At 46.3% G+C, this 17,734-nt stretch overlaps 1 protein-coding gene across 1 annotated transcript in view; it reads right to left on the reverse strand.

The window, feature by feature from the left end:
* LOC106612315 (catenin alpha-1) overlaps positions 1-17,734 on the reverse strand; it is a 249,100-nt gene that overhangs the window by 35,542 nt on the left and 195,824 nt on the right. The window contains 2 exon segments of the mRNA XM_082955523.1: positions 9,174-9,279; positions 16,575-16,756. Coding sequence (XP_082811649.1) covers positions 9,174-9,279; positions 16,575-16,756 — 288 coding nt within the window.

The raw sequence follows: 17,734 nt of genomic DNA on the forward strand, positions 1-17,734 counted from the left end.
CAGCACTTACAGTTGACCTGAGGCAGCTCAAGCAGGGTAGACATTTGACAAACTGACTTGTTGGAAAAGTGGGCATCCTTATGACGGTGCCATGTTGAAAGTCACTGAGCTTTTCAGTAAGGCCATTCTACTGCCAATGTTTGTCTATGGAGAATGCACGGCTGTGTGCTCGATTTTATACACCTGTAAGCAACGAGTGTGGTTGAAGTAGAATCCACTAATTTGAAGGGGTGTCCACATACTTTTGTAAATACAGTGCATCTACCTACACCCATCTACCCAGCTAGACGTCCTAGCCTACCGCTCAGGTAATAAACTCAATGCAATAGTAGCCTAAATTTAGTTAATGAACAATGTGCTAATATACATAAACTCCTAACCCGTGTAGCTCAGTTGGTAGGGCATGGCGCTTTGTAACGGCAGGGTTGTGGGTTCGATTCCCACAGGGGGGGACCAGTATGAAAATGTACGCACACACTACTGTAAGTCACTCTGGATAAGAGCATCTGATAAATTACAAACATTTAAACTTTGTCTCTGCACTAATATTTTGCATAATATGCACCTGCTCTCCACTGGCCTCTTCTTTTTTAGCTCTTGTGGAGTCCCAGGAAAAGCTAGTCTCAGAAGACCACATATTTCTTGTCCCTTGAGGGGTTAGGTCTTAGCACAGCGTCTGTGACCTTGAGGGGTTAGGTCTTAGCGCAGCGTCTGTGACCTTGAGGGGTTAGGTCTTAGTGCAGCGTCTGTGACCTTGAGGGGTTAGGGGTTAGGTCTTAGTGCAGCGTCTGTGACCTTGAGGGGTTAGGTCTTAGTGCAGCGTCTGTGAACTTGAGGGGTTAGGTCTTAGTGCAGCGTCTGTGACCTTGAGGGGTTAGGGGTTAGGTCTTAGTGCAGCGTCTGTGACCTTGAGGGGTTAGGTCTTAGTGCAGCGTCTGTGACCTTGAGGGGTTAGGTCTTAGTGCAGCGTCTGTGACCTTGAGGGGTTAGGGGTTAGGTCTTAGTGCAGCGTCTGTGAACTTGAGGGGTTAGGTCTGCTGTGGCTGTGAACTTGTGGAGTTAGGTCTGCTGTGGCTGTTAAGTCCAATCCGTGTGAGTCAGACTCAACCACAGTTGTCACATTTGTAAGCCAGACAGATGTTGTAGAAGTGGTGCTGTCCTGAAGTTATTTCCTCTTCGCTCTCTTCACTTCTCAGTGTTGAGCCAGGGTTGTGTCGCTTGTCAGGAGCCCGCCGCAAAGTGCCTGCTGCCAATGGAGACGGTGGGCAGAATCTTCCCAGGTGTCGATGTTGATGGCGAAGGACTTGAGGTCTAGCTTGCAAATATCTCTACAGCGTATAAGCTTTGGGCTACCAGTTGAACTCTTTCCAGAGGACAATTCTGCACAGAGAATGTCCTTCTGGATTCGTCCGTCATCCATCCGATGTACGAGGCAGAGGCAACGAAGACATCGTTGCCTCAGTAGAGTGTACATACTGCGTAGTTGTGCTCACTCCAGGACTGCGGTATGTGTGATTCTGTCCTTCCGGGTGATTCCCAGTATTCACCTCAGGCAGCGCAGGTGGAAGTTGCTTAGCCTTCACACGTGGTGTGAGCGTGCTGGTGAAACAGGCACCTTTGTGTGGACTGTGAGTTTGTGCCATACTCGAGATCAGTGGTCACCAACAAGCCGACAGCGATCGACAGAGGTGTGGGACCAGTACACTATTATTCCAGTCACAAGCAAGTCTCAGGTCACAAGGCCCGAGTCTCAAGTCGCATCCCAAGTAGAACGGGTCAAGAGTCAAGTCTAAGTCGTACATTCTAAGAGAAAGTCAAGTTTTTTTTTTCAAGTCTCAAGTAAAAAATGTATTATCTATACACGCTGTTACTTTTTCCAACCACAAATCTTTGTCTATTTATTGAGGCTATGAGACAGCCCTTCTCATTACTTTGTCTACAACACATTTTGATGATATAGTTGTAAAATGAAGCCCTTGTATCAGTAATAAGAGCCTTCAATCAGCAGAAGACAAGTCAGGCTGACGGGTTCAGAAGACAAGTCAGGTTGACGGGTTCAGAAGACAAGTCAGGTTGACGGGTTCAGAAGACAAGTCAGGTTGACGGGTTCAGAAGACAAGTCAGGTTGACGGGTTCAGAAGACAAGTCAGGTTGACGGGTTCAGAAGACAAGTCAGGTTGACGGGTTCAGATGACAAGTCAGGTTGACGGGTTCAGATTGGACATTTATTTACAAGTCTTGGTGATCCAATGGCGAACGTGGCCGCCGCAGGATCATACAAAATATACAAGTAGATTTACCAAAAATACACAGGCCAAAATAAATAGCCTCTGTATCAGGCCCTGCCCCATCTGAACGGACACAGGTAGAGGGCAAGACTGCACAGCCTCCCCTTGAGAAACAAAATATAATCTGTACATAATCAAACAGCTACAAAAGCACTTGCCACTCACCCCCGACCATCCAATTGCCAATTACAACCAATAAACTGGTTCTACAATGTAAAAGGCCATTTACCCCATCCATGGTCACATTTGTCTTATGATTATTAATGATATATTTCATCACCATTCATCAACGGAACAATGTTATCTTACTCGATATACTGACACAAAGTCTATTTCTACACGCACGGAGGCCCGCAATCTCCTATTACGCACAACCACACAGAACTCTGACATAACCCAGGAAATATGAACAAAGAAAACCCATACATTGAATTAAATAACCAGAATTTCTACTTCATGAGTCTTGCGAACGTTTATGTGCCCACTCTGAGGGTAAATGCTAAATGATCGATTTTACAACTGCGAGGCGGAATGAATACACCCCAGTCTCACTGGAGAAAGGAGAGCAGGGACCGTGAGAGGTAGGACCCTCTGCTGCTCTGCTCTCTCCCTCTGCAGAGACTGACCATCAGTCCAGGCAAACAAAATAGAAAAGAATTTCAATATATGCTCAGTTTTGCCTGATTGATTTTAATCAAAGCTGGAGTTTTGAAATATAATATGGTCTGAGAACAATATTGTCAGGCCAGGCATATAGCCCCTATCCTGTGATAATGTATTAGACCAGGCATATAGCCCCTATGCTGTGATAATGTATCAGACCATGCATATAGCCCCTATGCTGTGATAATGTATCAGACCAGGCATATAGCCCCTATGCTGTGATAATGTATCAGGCCAGGCATATAGTCAATATGCTGTGATAATGTATCAGGCCAGGCATATAGCCAATGTGCTGTGATAATGTATCAGGCCAGGCATATAGCCAATGTGCTGTGATAATGTATCAGACCAGGCATATAGCCAATATGCTGTGATAATGTATCAGACCAGGCATATAGCCAATATGCTGTGATAATGTGTTAGACCTACTGCACAAACCTCATTCTGACACAACTGGTTTTATTAGGTTAATGTTGCATTGGCTTAGATTTTGTAAATCATGTAACATTTTTATTTATTTAGAGAATGTAACACCTGGGCTTATTTTTGTTTTTTGATTGTGACTGATTTTTACTCAGAAAAAGGATGGTGACTACTGAACTAGATCTAAGCTTACCAGAGGTTGATTTTCAGATACGGCTTCTGAGCTCGGCGTCAAGTGACAGGTTGCTGGTGATGGTGGACCCAAGGTTAAGTGAAGTTGCTGTCATCTTTCAGTGTGTAGTTGTTAATGGTAATGGAAGTGGGCTTGTTCAATGCCCTGTCCCATTGTTTTGGAGTTCTTCAAGCTGAATTCCTGGCATGTTAAGGTCCATGAGGGTTTGTAGGTGCTCTTGGCAATGGGGCGCTATTACTGCATTGTTAGCGTATAACATATCCCGGATGAGGAGTGGTTGCAACTTTGTTTTTAGCTTTTAAGTGAGCAAGATCAACTAGTTTCCCATCCATTCTTGTAGATGTCCCAAAGGCTTGCCGGAAGAGGAGGGAAAACAATATCCCCAACAAGTTTGGTGCCAGCACACAACCTTAATGCCGAAGGAGTCCGATGTGGACACGTCAAACTGGATGGTTCCTTGCATGTTGGTGTGGAAGGACGGGAAGAATACTGAGGAGGCACATCCTATCCTGTTGGACCATCTTGAAGAGGCCGCTCCTGCTGACTAGGTCCTCTGCTCTCTGTAATTGTCTCAGGAGACATGATCATGTCTGTGGTGGGTGTTTCTGCTCTGAACCCTGCCTGTGACTCTGGGTAAAGTTTCCCTCTGAGGATCTGGTGTATATTCAGTGCAAAGTTGACCAGTGATGCTGAGTAGGACGATGCCACGGTAGTCACAATCATTCCCGTCTCTCTTGTTTTTTTTTGTACAGGGTGACAATACTGGCATTCCTAATGTCCTGAGGGACAGCACCATCCCGCCAGCACAAACAGAGGAGCTTGTGGAGTCCCCACACTTGAGGGTTTCAGCAGTGATCCCATCACTGCCCCTTGTGCTTCTTCACTGGCTAGGCTGTTTTTGATGCCGTCGTACTTGCCTCTGACGTTGCCTGTGTCAGCAGATGACAGATGTCATTGCAGAGCAGCAGCCAATAACACAGCGTCTTGAGGCTTGCTGGAGTCTCTTCCTCGCCGCTCTAGGGTCTTTTCATTTTGGGGGTAAACTTGAAGTTGGTGAGGGTAATGCCCTTTTCTTCCAGGATGTGTTTCAGTTCCAGTGGCTTCAAACCAGTCTGTCCTTTCTCAGCGTTTTGCCAAAAGCTGTGAAGGCCGTGCTGTGGTTGGTGTCTCAGGGTGTCCCATTTCTGCTGGGCAGAGTAGGAGAGGGAATGCTGCAGCAGTTGTTGGGTCAGCTGTTTTCGCTGCTGTCGATGCGTGGGGCTCATTTTTGGGTATGGCTTGGTGTATCTCCTGTCTGTAGAATCTACAGCACACGAGGGAGTGGTCTGTGTCGCAGTATGTGCTGTGAAAACTGCAGGTTTTTGGAGGATGCCTCAGATCGGCTCATCGTGTAAGGATCAGATCCAGCTGTTGCCATTGACTTGACCGTGGGTGTCTTCCGGAGACTTGTCTGGAAGCTTGAGTTGGTGCTGCATACATTGTGGACGGTGCAGATCTCAAGGAGATGCTGACCATTGTCATTTATCTTACCAATGCCACGGTGTCCCAAGCAGGAGGGCCAGGAGTCTTGGTCTGCGACGACTCTTGCACTGAAGTCACCTACCAGGTAGGTGTGTTCTTGTTTGGGGGGGGGGGGGGGATGTTCTCTACGGTCAACCTTGAGTTCATCAAATAACTTGTATTTTGTTTCTTGAGGGAGTGTTGGGGCGTACACACCTACACCATATATATTCTCTGGTTTCCTCAGGGTGGCTTTCCTCTGACAGAAAAATGTAAAGTCCTTTTCTCTCAAGGAGCCTGATGAGTGAAGTTGGATTTATTGTTGGGGTGGCAGGTAGCCTAGTGGTTAGAGCGTTGGGCCAGTAACCGAAAGGTTGCTGGATCAAATCCCCGAGCTGACAAGGTACAAATCAGTCATTCTGCCCCTGAACAAGGCAGTAAACCCACTGTTCCCCAGTAGGCCGTCATTGTCAATAAGAATTTGTTCTTAACTGACTTGCCAAGTTAAATAAAATAAAAATTAAGAAAAATACTGTAAGGAGAAAATGTCAATTTCCCTAAGCTTCATGCACCAAATGAAGCAGGTAAACTGTGGTAGAACAACAATTGACTCGGGGCTGTCCAGCTTAAGGGGCAGGTAGCTGTCCAGTGAAATCTGGGCATCTCTCCCACTGTAGGAGGCATTGGCGCCCATCTCCACACCAATTGATAAAGGGCTTAGAAATCGGTAACTGCTGACCTCCCGTGTCGCATTTTCACAAGCCTGGGCATGGTGTCCGTGTTGCCTGATCCAAAGCAATTGTTTATTCAGACCCATAACAATTCAATCTTGTTGAAGAAGAAGTGAAAGCAGTCTGTATCTTACTCTATTATTATTTATGCATGTCATTAGAATGATGAAGCTAAGAACTAAATGTATTTCAACTAACTGTTGAAAGCGAGGAAGAAATGAAGCAACACTGGGTTACTAGAGAGAGAAAAGCAGTAATACCCACATCACACAACATTAGGTGATATATCAAAAGGTAACGTGCCACACTACTAATTATAAAAATGTAAAATAGGCCGTATTATATTACAACATTTACATTTTGCCAGCCTAGAATTTTAACTTAGGCCGCATGTTCTCTCCCAGCAAGCGTCACACATTCTCTCCCAGCAAGCGTCACACATTCTCTCCCAGCAAGCGTCACACATTCTCTCCCAGCAAGCGTCACACATTCTCTCCCAGCAAGCGTCACACATTCTCTCCCAGCAAGCGTCACACATTCTCTCCCAGCAAGCGTCACACATTCTCTCCCAGCGTCATGGTTTGAACGAGGTGCACTATTATCCCAGTCCTTATAATACAGTCCACACAAAAAAAGATTACTGTAGCTTGTTCAATGTATTTACCCAGGGGAGCAGACTTCTACGGCCTTTTATGGTTTCCCTGACATGTGTAATAGGCTGTAGGCTACAGCCTATCATATTGGATAATGGGACAATCATTTGGGCTTTTTTTTTTTAAGGCTTGAACTCAAAATGTATTTGCAGGGCTCATCTGGTTTAGGTTTCCATGGAAATCAAAGCTTTAATCAAATCTAGACATGCTTTAAAATGTCACGTCCCGTTTTTGGCGGGAAAAAGTGATTTATTCTCAGGATGGAACATTTGGAAGATACTGGAAAAATGTTAAACCCTCATGGAGATAGAGGGCTGTGTGCTTTCATACACTGTCTGGGATGGATTGATAGAGATGGAGAAGAGGGGGATACAGGAGACATGGGGTGGTGGAGAGGGGAGACATGGGGTGGAGAAGCAAGACGGGAAGATAGAAAGAGATGGCGAGAGAAATGCCAAGGAGAGAGAGCGAGAGAGCGAGAGAATTGCCAAGGAGAGAGAGATGGCGAGAGAAACGCCAAGGAGAGAGAGCGAGAGAGAGCGAGAGAAACGTCAAGGAGAGAGAGATGGCGAGAGAAACGCCAAGGAGAGAGAGATAGCGAGAGAGCGAGAGAAACACCAAGGAGAGAGAGATAGCGAGAGAGCGAGAGAAACGCCAAGGAGAGAGAGATAGCGAGCGAGCGAGAGAAACACCAACGAGAGAGAGCGAGAGAAACACCAACGAGAGAGAGAGCGAGAGAAACACCAACGAGAGAGAGAGAGAAACACCAACGAGAGAGAGAGAGAAACACCAACGAGAGAGAGAGAGCGAGAGAAACACCAACGAGAGAGAGAGAGAGCGCGCGAGAGAAACACCAACGAGAGAGAGAGAGAGCGCGCGAGAGAAACACCAACGAGAGAGAGAGAGAGAGCGAGCGAGAAACACCAACGAGAGAGAGAGAGAGCGCGAGAAACACCAACGAGAGAGAGAGAGAGAGCGAGCGAGCACGAGAAACACCAACGAGAGAGAGAGAGAGAGAGCGGGAGAAACACCAACGAGAGAGAGAGAGAGCGCGCGAGAGAAACACCAACGAGAGAGAGAGAGAGCGCGCGAGAGAAACACCAACGAGAGAGAGAGAGAGCGCGAGAAACACCAACGAGAGAGAGAGAGAGAGAGAGCGAGCGAGAAACACCAACGAGAGAGAGAGAGAGCGCGAGAAACACCAACGAGAGAGAGAGAGAGAGCGAGCGAGCACGAGAAACACCAACGAGAGAGAGAGAGAGAGAGCGGGAGAAACACCAACGAGAGAGAGAGAGAGAGCGAGCGAGCGCGAGAAACACCAACGAGAGAGAGAGAGAGAGAGCGCGAGAAACACCAACGAGAGAGAGAGAGAGCGAGCGAGCGCGAGAAACACCAACGAGAGAGAGAGAGAGAGCGAACGAGCGAAACACCAACGAGAGAGAGAGAGAGAGCGAGCGAGAGAAACACCAACGAGTGAGAGAGAGAGAGCGCGAGAGAAACACCAACGAGAGAGAGAGAGAGAGCGAGCGAGCGCGAGAAACACCAACGAGAGAGAGAGAGAGAGAGCGCGAGAAACACCAACGAGAGAGAGAGAGAGAGCGAGCGAGCGCGAGAAACACCAACGAGAGAGAGAGAGAGAGAGCGCGAGAAACACCAACGAGAGAGAGAGAGAGAGAGCGCGAGAAACACCAACGAGAGAGAGAGAGAGAGCGAGCGAGCGCGAGAAACACCAACGAGAGAGAGAGAGAGAGCGAGCGAGCGCGAGAAACACCAACGAGAGAGAGAGAGAGAGAGCGCGAGAAACACCAACGAGAGAGAGAGAGAGAGCGAGCGAGCGCGAGAAACACCAACGAGAGAGAGAGAGAGAGAGCGCGAGAAACACCAACGAGAGAGAGAGCGAGCGAGCGCGAGAAACACCAACGAGAGAGAGAGAGAGAGCGAACGAGCGAAACACCAACGAGAGAGAGAGAGAGAGCGAGCGAGAGAAACACCAACGAGTGAGAGAGAGCGAGCGAGAGAAACACCAACGAGAGAGAGAGCGAGCGAGAGAAACACCAACGAGAGAGAGAGCGAGCGAGAGAAACACCAACGAGAGAGAGAGCGAGCGAGAGAGCGAGCGAGAGAAACACCAGAGAGAGAGAGCGAGAGAAACACCAGAGAGAGAGAGCGAGAGAAACACCAGAGAGAGAGAGCGAGAGAAACACCAGAGAGAGAGAGCGAGAGAAACACCAAGGAGAGAGAGAGAGCGAAAGAGAGAGCAAGAGAAACACCAAGGAGAGAGAGAGTGCGAGAGAGAGAGCGAGAGAAACACCAAGGAGAGAGAGAGAGCGAGAGAAACACCAGGGAGAGAGAGAGAGCGAGAGAAACACCAGGGAGAGAGAGAGAGCGAGAGAAACACCTGGGAGAGAGAGAGAGCGAAACACCAGGGAGAGAGAGAGAGCGAGAGAAACACCAGGGAGAGAGAGAGAGCGAGAGAAACACCTGGGAGAGAGAGAGAGCGAAACACCTGGGAGAGAGAGAGAGCGAGAGAAACACCAGGGAGAGAGAGAGAGCGAGAGAAACACCTGGGAGAGAGAGAGAGCGAAACACCTGGGAGAGAGAGAGAGCGAGAGAAACACCTGGGAGAGAGAGAGAGCGAAACACCTGGGAGAGAGAGAGAGCGAGAGAAACACCAGGGCAACAGAGTGTTAGATGGTGAGACATGGATCGGTGTGTAATCTACCTGGTCTGCGATGGTGCGGCCCAGTTTATCCATCCTGGATCCAGCCTCAGCAATCTTCTTAGCAGCACTGATGACATCAGAGGTATTCTTCAACGGACCTTTACCCCTGGAAACACAGGACACACACACACATCAGTCTGCTGTTCATACACACCAGAGGCGCTCGTGCCGTTTAAGATGAGGGAGGGTGATTCGATTTTTTATGAGCATGGCCTTATTTCTGTTACAGCATATTGGATGACTGTCATTCATATTCCATTCACCAAGTTCAATGTAACAGTGATGGGTTTAGGATACTACATGATACTAGAATGTTCCCTGTACCCCATCATGAGGTTGATACAACCTAGCCTATGAATGAAAGATTACAACGTAGGTGCACACAGGTCGAGAGAAATGTTTGTATTTTTTATTTCACCTTTATTTAACCAGGTAGGCCAGTTGAGAACAAGTTCTCATTTACAAATGCAACCTGGCCAAGATAAAGCAAAGCTGTGTGACACAAACAACAGAGTTACACATGGAATAAACAAAACGCACAGTCAATAACACAATAGAAAAAAGAGTCTATATACAGTGTGTGCAAATGGCATGAGGAGGTAAGGCAATAAATAGGCCATAGTAGTGAAATAATTACAATTTAACAGATTAACACTGGAGTGATAGATGAGCAGATGATGGTGTGTAAGTAGTGATACTGGTGTGCAAAAGAGCAAAAAAGTAGATGAAACAACATGGGGACGAGGTAGGTAGATTGGATGGGCTATTTACAGATGGGCTGCGTACAGCTGCAGCGATTGGTTAGCTGCACAGATAGCTAATGCTTAAAGTAATCAAGGTGACAGTGACACATTCGATCCCGCCTTTACACACTGTTTGCCTGTATCTAGCTAATCTAGAGTGTAATCATTAGCGTAATAGTTTCAAATCAGAGTTTCTATTGGACAAATTCAGGTAGGTTTATCCCCATTTTGTTCTATTTGCTTCCGTTTAATAAACATTTTTCAACAGAATCAGTAGAATGAATATACCCCATGATCACACACAAACACAGCTCACTTTCATAGCAGTCACATACAAACAGCATGATCACTTTTCTCGTTGTATATATAATTCCTTCCCGCTTCTACGCGCTCTCTTCTTCTTCTCACCTTTTGTCTTCGCATGTGGACTTCTAGCACATCAGCTGTCTGAGCAGGCGAAGAAAAAAAAAACTTTCCAAGCCAAACCTTCATATCATGACTGCTAACTTTTACAACAAAGCCTACATCGTTGTCACCTCATAGTGAACTTAGCTACTAGAACTAATGCATGAATAAACCCCGCTACAATAATGTAGTACAGTCAGCAAGCTGTTTATCAGTTACATCGGCGGGCCCGGTGGCAATAAATGAATAAAACCACAAGTTTACCATGAAGAGTTCCAATGTTGGATAGCCATAACCAGCTGGCATCCCTCTCTGTTGAAGCTGGGTGTTTGAGTTGGCTAAACTAGTGAAAGTAAAAAAAAAAATACAACTAAATATAACTAGCCCTCTTGTTTCTCCATGTTTGAAGAAATACATTTGTTCGAAACTGTTCAACTATTGTCTCTGAGTCTACTATTCACCATATTTTATACACTGCAGTGTTAGCTAGCTGTAGCTTATTCTTTCAGTACTAGATTCTTTTTCTGATACATTGATTGGGTGGACAACGTGTCAGTTCATGCTGCAAGAGCTCTGATAGGTTGGAGGACAATCCTCCGGAAGTTGTCATAATTACTGTGTAAGTCTATTGAAGGGGGTGAGAACCATGAGCCTCCTGGGTTTTGTATTGAAATCATTGTACCCAGAGGAGGATGGAAGCTAGCTGTCCTCCAGGTACACCATGGTGCTACCCTACAGTGTGCTGCTGAGTCTACTATAGACCTTTGCAAAACAGTGTTTTTATTAATTATTTGGTGACGTTAATACATTTAGTATAGTTTTATCTAAAAAGGATAACTTTAATGTTTCACTATTTTTATGAAATTCAACTGAAGATGGTCCCCTTCCTCCTCTGAGGAGCCTCCACTGACATACGCACCTCTTCAGCAGACCTTTGCTCCTGGGAACAAATGATCCACAAACACACAGCTCTGATAGAGTCCATCTAGCCTCATCCAATATTCAACAGCCTCTCATCATGTAGTCTCTGAAGGATAGATGTTTCCTCTCCCTCTCTGACAGATGGTATGTATATGGAGGGGGGGAGGATTGTGTTATGGTACACACACAGTCCCCCCTCAGTGACAGTGATTTGATCATGTGTTTTATACCTTCACCCTAAGAAGCCACCACAGCACATGGGCAGCTAACTGCACTAGACACTCATCCGCCGCCTACACAGACCAATAGAAAATAACCTAATCTCTGTACAAATCCCCATATATCGTGCACTATATAGGAAATAACCCATAGGGCTCTGGTCTAAAGTAGTGCACTATATAGGAAATAGGACCATAGGGCTCTGGTCAAAAGTAGTACACTATATAGGAAATAGGACCCAAAGGGCTCTGGTCTAAAGTTGTGAACTATATAGGAAATAGGACCCAAAGGGCTCTGGTCAAAAGTAGTGCACTATATAGGAAATAGGACCCAAAAGGGCTCTGGTCTAAAGTTGTACACTATATAGGAAATAGGACCCAAAAGGGCTCTGGTCTAAAGTTGTACACTATATAGGAAATAGGACCCAAAGGGGCTCTGGTCTAAAGTAGTACACTATATAGGAAATAGGACCCAAAGGGGCTCTGGTCTAAAGTAGTACACTACTAATTAGGATTTAAATTGATCCCACACTTTTATCCTGTTCAGGCTTAACTTTTACATTTAATTGAACATGTAACCCACGCAATCCCCTACAGTAATTATTTATCATGAAAGGGCAATCAACTAGTAATGCTGCATACTCCAAGAAAAGGTACAAATCTCACCTTTCTAGTAAAAATGGTTATAAACTGCTGAGGTGTAGTCACTTTTGAGGACACAAGCTCAAAGTAGAATTATGATAAACATTTAATATGATGCATTTCTTATACGTCTAAACGATGAATAAAGGCCTGAAATAATTCACTATAAGACTTCTCCTTCCTTAGAACTGTAAAATACATATTTGCATATTTAGTGTTAGAGAACATGTGCATATATTCTCTCCAAACGTCTCAGAGCTCTAAGCTTGGCCTCCTAAACTCGTTAGGAACACAACTTTCAGCTCATATTAATATCGTCCGTCTATGACAAACAGAATGTTTTGTTGTTGTTGTTGTTGTTTAAAATCTATTCATTATTTTAGATTGCCTATAAATAGATATCTGAATGTGCTACAGTGACGAAACCAATCTCTCCTGCTGCGTTATGATCTAAGGATTACAGGCACATGTGTTGTTTGTGGCTGTGATGTAGCATTCAGAAGAGCGAATTAAATGGTAGGAGGGATATCCCAGCTTCAAGTGGAGTCAGATTTCACATCCTGGTTCACAAAGGCAGAAGAGACATACTCCTGTGTCCGTGAGAGTCAGGGCTACCATTCATATCAATTCCATTTACAATGAAAAATGTCAGTCAGAACCAGTACTAGAACCACACAGGTCCCCTAAATAGGGGACTTTACATGGAAGAGGTTTTAAAGCTGGATTTAAATTCATCCCCCACCTTTGGCCTGTTCAGACTGTTAGCCTGTTTATCTTTAGCCGCAGACCTAACCTGGCTTTATTAAAAGCCTGAGTGAGACATGAGGGAGGGACTTATGGCTCCATGATGCCTACATGACATGTGTCCAGGCTGAGCCAATCCAGATGGTCAGAGAACAACAACACCCATTTCTCCCTTCTGCTGTCTGGTACACTTCTGGAAAGAGGGTAGGACGGAGAGAAGGGTGGATAGAGATGGAGGGACAGACATGGTGGATAGAGAGATGGAGGGACAGACCGGGTGGGATAGGGGGCAGTGCCAGTCCTGTTCAGCTAATAGCCCTGGCCTAGACATAACCCACTACCAACCCCCCAACACACACAGGCTGCCGCAACATACACCACCCCCCCCAACAAAACACACAGGTCAACCCAGCCAACCCCCCAGCCTGCTCCACAGTCCTCTCTCTGCCAGGGACTCCAGTCACAACCTGGATTCAAAGCTGCTCTCTCGCTCTCTCCAGGCTACAAACCTTCCCGTCCAACTCTCCCACAACAGATGTAATGTTGTCCCGTCTCTTCCTCTTCCTCTTTGCGGTCCTTAAGCTCTTGCTGTCTCTCTACCACTCCCTTCCATGCGTTTGTCTGTCTACCTTCCCCTGCTATATGTCTAACCCTCCCTCTCCTCCCTACCTGTGTGATGTGAAGGGAGGAATGGAGAGGGGGGGATAAAGGGAGTGAAGCAAGGTCCTGGTGGAGAGATGGAGCCAAGCATCACTCTACAGACTGGGCTGAGGACACACTCTTCCCCCCCTCTGACTAGGGACAGACAGGGGACAGGAGGGCCCTGAGAGACTAGAGGGGCTGGAGGAATCGGGATGATAATGTCAACCACAACTCAACACTGCTAGTGCTGAGCAAGTCTCGTTTCACTGCAGACGTGCTTACCAATGTGGATGGGATCTACAGTCAAATTCAAGGCTGGGCTACGCTCCAACTAGTCTCATTTCACAACAGAGATACTAAACATGGTGGTGGGGTCACAATACGCTAGGAGAGGTTATCAGACATCCTCATCCTAACAGAATCTAAATGTTGTTTTCATTGGCTAATATAAAACGTGAATAAATAAGAGGAAGTTTGAGCCAGCTGCACCACCATATTCACCCTGGTACACTGGGCTAGTCCTCACCTCTACCACCATATTCACCCACTGGGCTAGTCCTCACCTCTACCACCATATTCACCCACTGGGCTAGTCCTCACCTCTACCACCATATTCCCCCACTGGGCTAGTCCTCACCTCTACCACCATATTCACCCACTGGGCTAGTCCTCACCTCTACCACCATATTCACCCACTGGGCTAGTCCTCACCTCTACCACCATATTCACCCACTGGGCTAGTCCTCACCTCTACCACCATATTCAGACACTGGGCTAGTCCTCACCTCTACCACCATATTCACACACATTGGGCTAGTCAGTCAAACACCAGGCGGTGTAGAGAGCAGAGTTGGTGGCACCACCAGGCAGTAACAGTCAGTAACCAGGCGGTGTAGAGAGCAGAGTGGGTGGCACCCCCAGGCACTAAGTCAGTCAGTCAAACACCAGGCGGTGTAGAGAGAGATAGTATGACAGACAGGCAGGCAGGCGGAAAAGCCCAAGTCAATTTCCTCCTCACTGATCTAACCTTGCTGGTGCTGCCTGCCCGGGCACAAGGTTAAGGATCAATCACTTGGGCGTGGACTGAATTAGTTCTTTGCTGACCTTCCTTCTTTCTGCCTCCCTCTCTTGCCCTCTGCTGCAGGTGACATGGTGTTGGAGCCATAACACAGAGACAGTCACACAACCACTTTCCTAGACAGAAATATTTACATATTTATAAGTGTAGATTAATTCTGACTGGAATTCCTCAGCTTATTCTAAACATTCTCCGTTTAGATATCTACACAACATTATTGGTGAGTTTTGTTGAAATGAAATCCCTTGGGCCTTTCCACTGTAAAGACTAGAAGACAGCGCCAAGCCCCTGATGGTTAAAATGTAATACCATCTTCAAGACCTTATTCCACTTCTTAAAATCTACATCAGTACAGATATGTTGTGTTTTAATCATTAGACATGCATGTTGTTTTTACGGCAGGGCTAGCATAGCAGGGCTAGCGTAGCAGGGCAGGAGACGTGAGAGTGGCGCTTCATTTGCATGTATTAGCATGACATTAGCATGCAGAACAATAGGTCTGGGAGGGGAACCGCTGCCTGGCATTAGGGTCCTTCAGGGGGACATGGATCACAAGTGGTAGGTTTGAAGTGGGACGATGCTAAGCATTTGATCAAAGGCTGGCTCATCAGCCTGACCTGAAGAGAGTGGAAGGCTGGGCTTGGGACGGAGGAAGGCTGGGCTTGGGACGGAGGAAGGCAGGGCTTGGGACGGAGGAAGGCAGGGCTTGGGACGGAGGAAGGCAGGGCTTGGGACGGAGGAAGGCAGGGCTTGGGACGGAGGAAGGCAGGGCTTGGGACGGAGGAAGGCAGGGCTTGGGACGGAGGAAGGCAGTCTAAGTGGACTTATACTCCTTTCGGTGTCCTCTGTTTTCGTGCAATTTAATCTCATGCAACTTCATGTTCAGTGTTTATGCTGTTTAGCTAAGGACAATGCCTTGGCTTGTAGAGTAAACCCTGTCTTCAAGGCTGGTGCTTACAGGGTGACTGCAGTGTTAGGCAAGATCTGACTGGAGAAACTTCTTTAAAGAGTTGGAAGTTGAGAGACATGCAGGCAGAGACAGAGCTTTGCTCTGTCATTACCTCCAGGCATAATGTCTCCTGACTGATTCACTTTAAAATACATAGAGGAAGCCCCCCCCCCCCCCCCACACACACACACACACACCTCTACTTGCAGGCAAAAGACCACACACACACACACACACCCTTCCCGACACACGCACACCCACCCCTCCCGACACACACGTTTGACTGAGCAGATGGCCGGCCAGGGCACTCAGGTGATGTGCCATAGAGCCTACGGTCTTGTCTGTGTGTCACATTTACTAGAGGACAGCTGCTGGCCTCCCCAGTCAGGACAGAGACCATCTTACTAATGTGACCCGTTTCAGGGAACTAGGCTTATGTCGCCCGTCACTACTTCATAGGAGATCCATTTCAACATTTTACTTTTCATTAAAAGAAAATACTTTTTGGGGCAGAAATGCCTTGTGGAAAATGTGAACTTCCATGTGACTTAAACTTATATAACATCTGTAAATACGAATAAAATTGTTAAAATAACAAGCCCAGTTGGTTGAGCCACGGAAACCTACAGGAACCTTCCCGTTAGACATGATTGGCAGAGATAATAATGAGTGGGCTGGACATGCCGAGAGAGGAGTTCAGATTGGTCTGCCATGTAGCATGCTTCTTTAAAGAACATGATCTGCTAAGTACGTGTGGATAATCCTATCTACCGCGGCTTTTTATTTAAAAAGATAATGAAGAACTGAAAAATGTGCGCTACTGCTCTCAACATCGCTGCCCTGAAGTTAATAGAGCTATCGACAAAGCTCAGTGGGAAAACCTTGTGATGGACTACTTTCTGCAGGATGATTGTGCCATACTGACTGTGAAAATGAATCAGACAATCCCTGATTTAGGTAAAAACATTTTCATTGAACCAGAAATTGTAGAGTCTTCTGATGACAATGGTGGGGAAGAAACACACATCCACCCCTCTGCCCGCCCGCCCCCCTCCATACCTGGTGAAGTCCGTCATCTCCATCATGATCATACACATCTGTTTGGCCAGGACGATGATGTCGTTGCCGGAGTCGTCCCACTTGGACACCTCAGCGTCCAGCTTGCTCTTCTCCTCCTGGAAACTGGCCACCTGCTCAGCGATCTTAGCCTTCTGCTCCTGGGGCAGCTGGGCCATGATAGCCTGGTAGAGGAGGAGAAGAGAGAGTTATAGAACAGTACACCGAGCTGTTATAGCCTGGTAGAGGAGAGATGAAGGAGAGAGATGAGATGAGTATAAAACATTACACTGGGCCATAAATGCCTGGGTATGGCGAGAGAGAGTTACACTGGAAGATAAGTACCAGGACACTACAATACACGCCACTACCGTACAATACACGCCACTACACACTACTGTACAACAAACTGGTCACTAGTACTGTTGTTGACATGTATATATTATCATTAGTATCAATCTATTTATCCTGCTACTGGTCACTATTACTAAGTTACACCAGCTCTGTCAGGAGGAATGGGCCAAAGTTCACCCAACTTAATTGCGGGAAGCTTGTGGAAGGCTACCCAAAACATTTGACCAAAGTTAAACAATTTAAAGGCAATGCTACCAAATACTAATTGAGTGTATGTAAACTTCTGACCCACTGGGAATGTGATGAAAGAAATAAAAGCTGAAATAAATCATTCTCTCTACTATAATTCTGACATTTCACATTCTTAAAATAAAGTGGTGATCCTAACTGACCTAAGACAATTAATTTTTACTAGGATTAAATGTCAGGAATTGTGGACAAACTGAGTTTAAATGTATTTGCCTAAGGTGTATGTTAACTTCCGACTTCAACTGTACATACGAGCCTCTGAACTCATGTGATGAGTGACATTACCTTAAGAGACCAGGACGACTCGCGTTAGCTCCCAGACCTAATGCCTTCGCTTTAGCTTGGAGAAGAAAACACTGTCAGGCACATACCAAAATCGCCATTCCTTTAAGTTTTTATAAATATGGCCTTTTGGTCAAGTCCTAATGCTCTTGAATGAATTTCCTTGTTTTCATTCCTAAGGCTTAGATCAACTGAAGACGCCTCTTAGGTTTGCTCCAAAAACACTTTGTGGAGAAACCTTGCAACTAAACAAGAAGACCTGATAGAAAACACAATAG

The sequence above is a fragment of the Salmo salar genome, chromosome 09, assembly GCF_965601325.2.
Source record: "Salmo salar chromosome 09, fSalSal1, whole genome shotgun sequence".
NCBI classification, from domain to species: domain Eukaryota; kingdom Metazoa; phylum Chordata; class Actinopteri; order Salmoniformes; family Salmonidae; genus Salmo; species Salmo salar.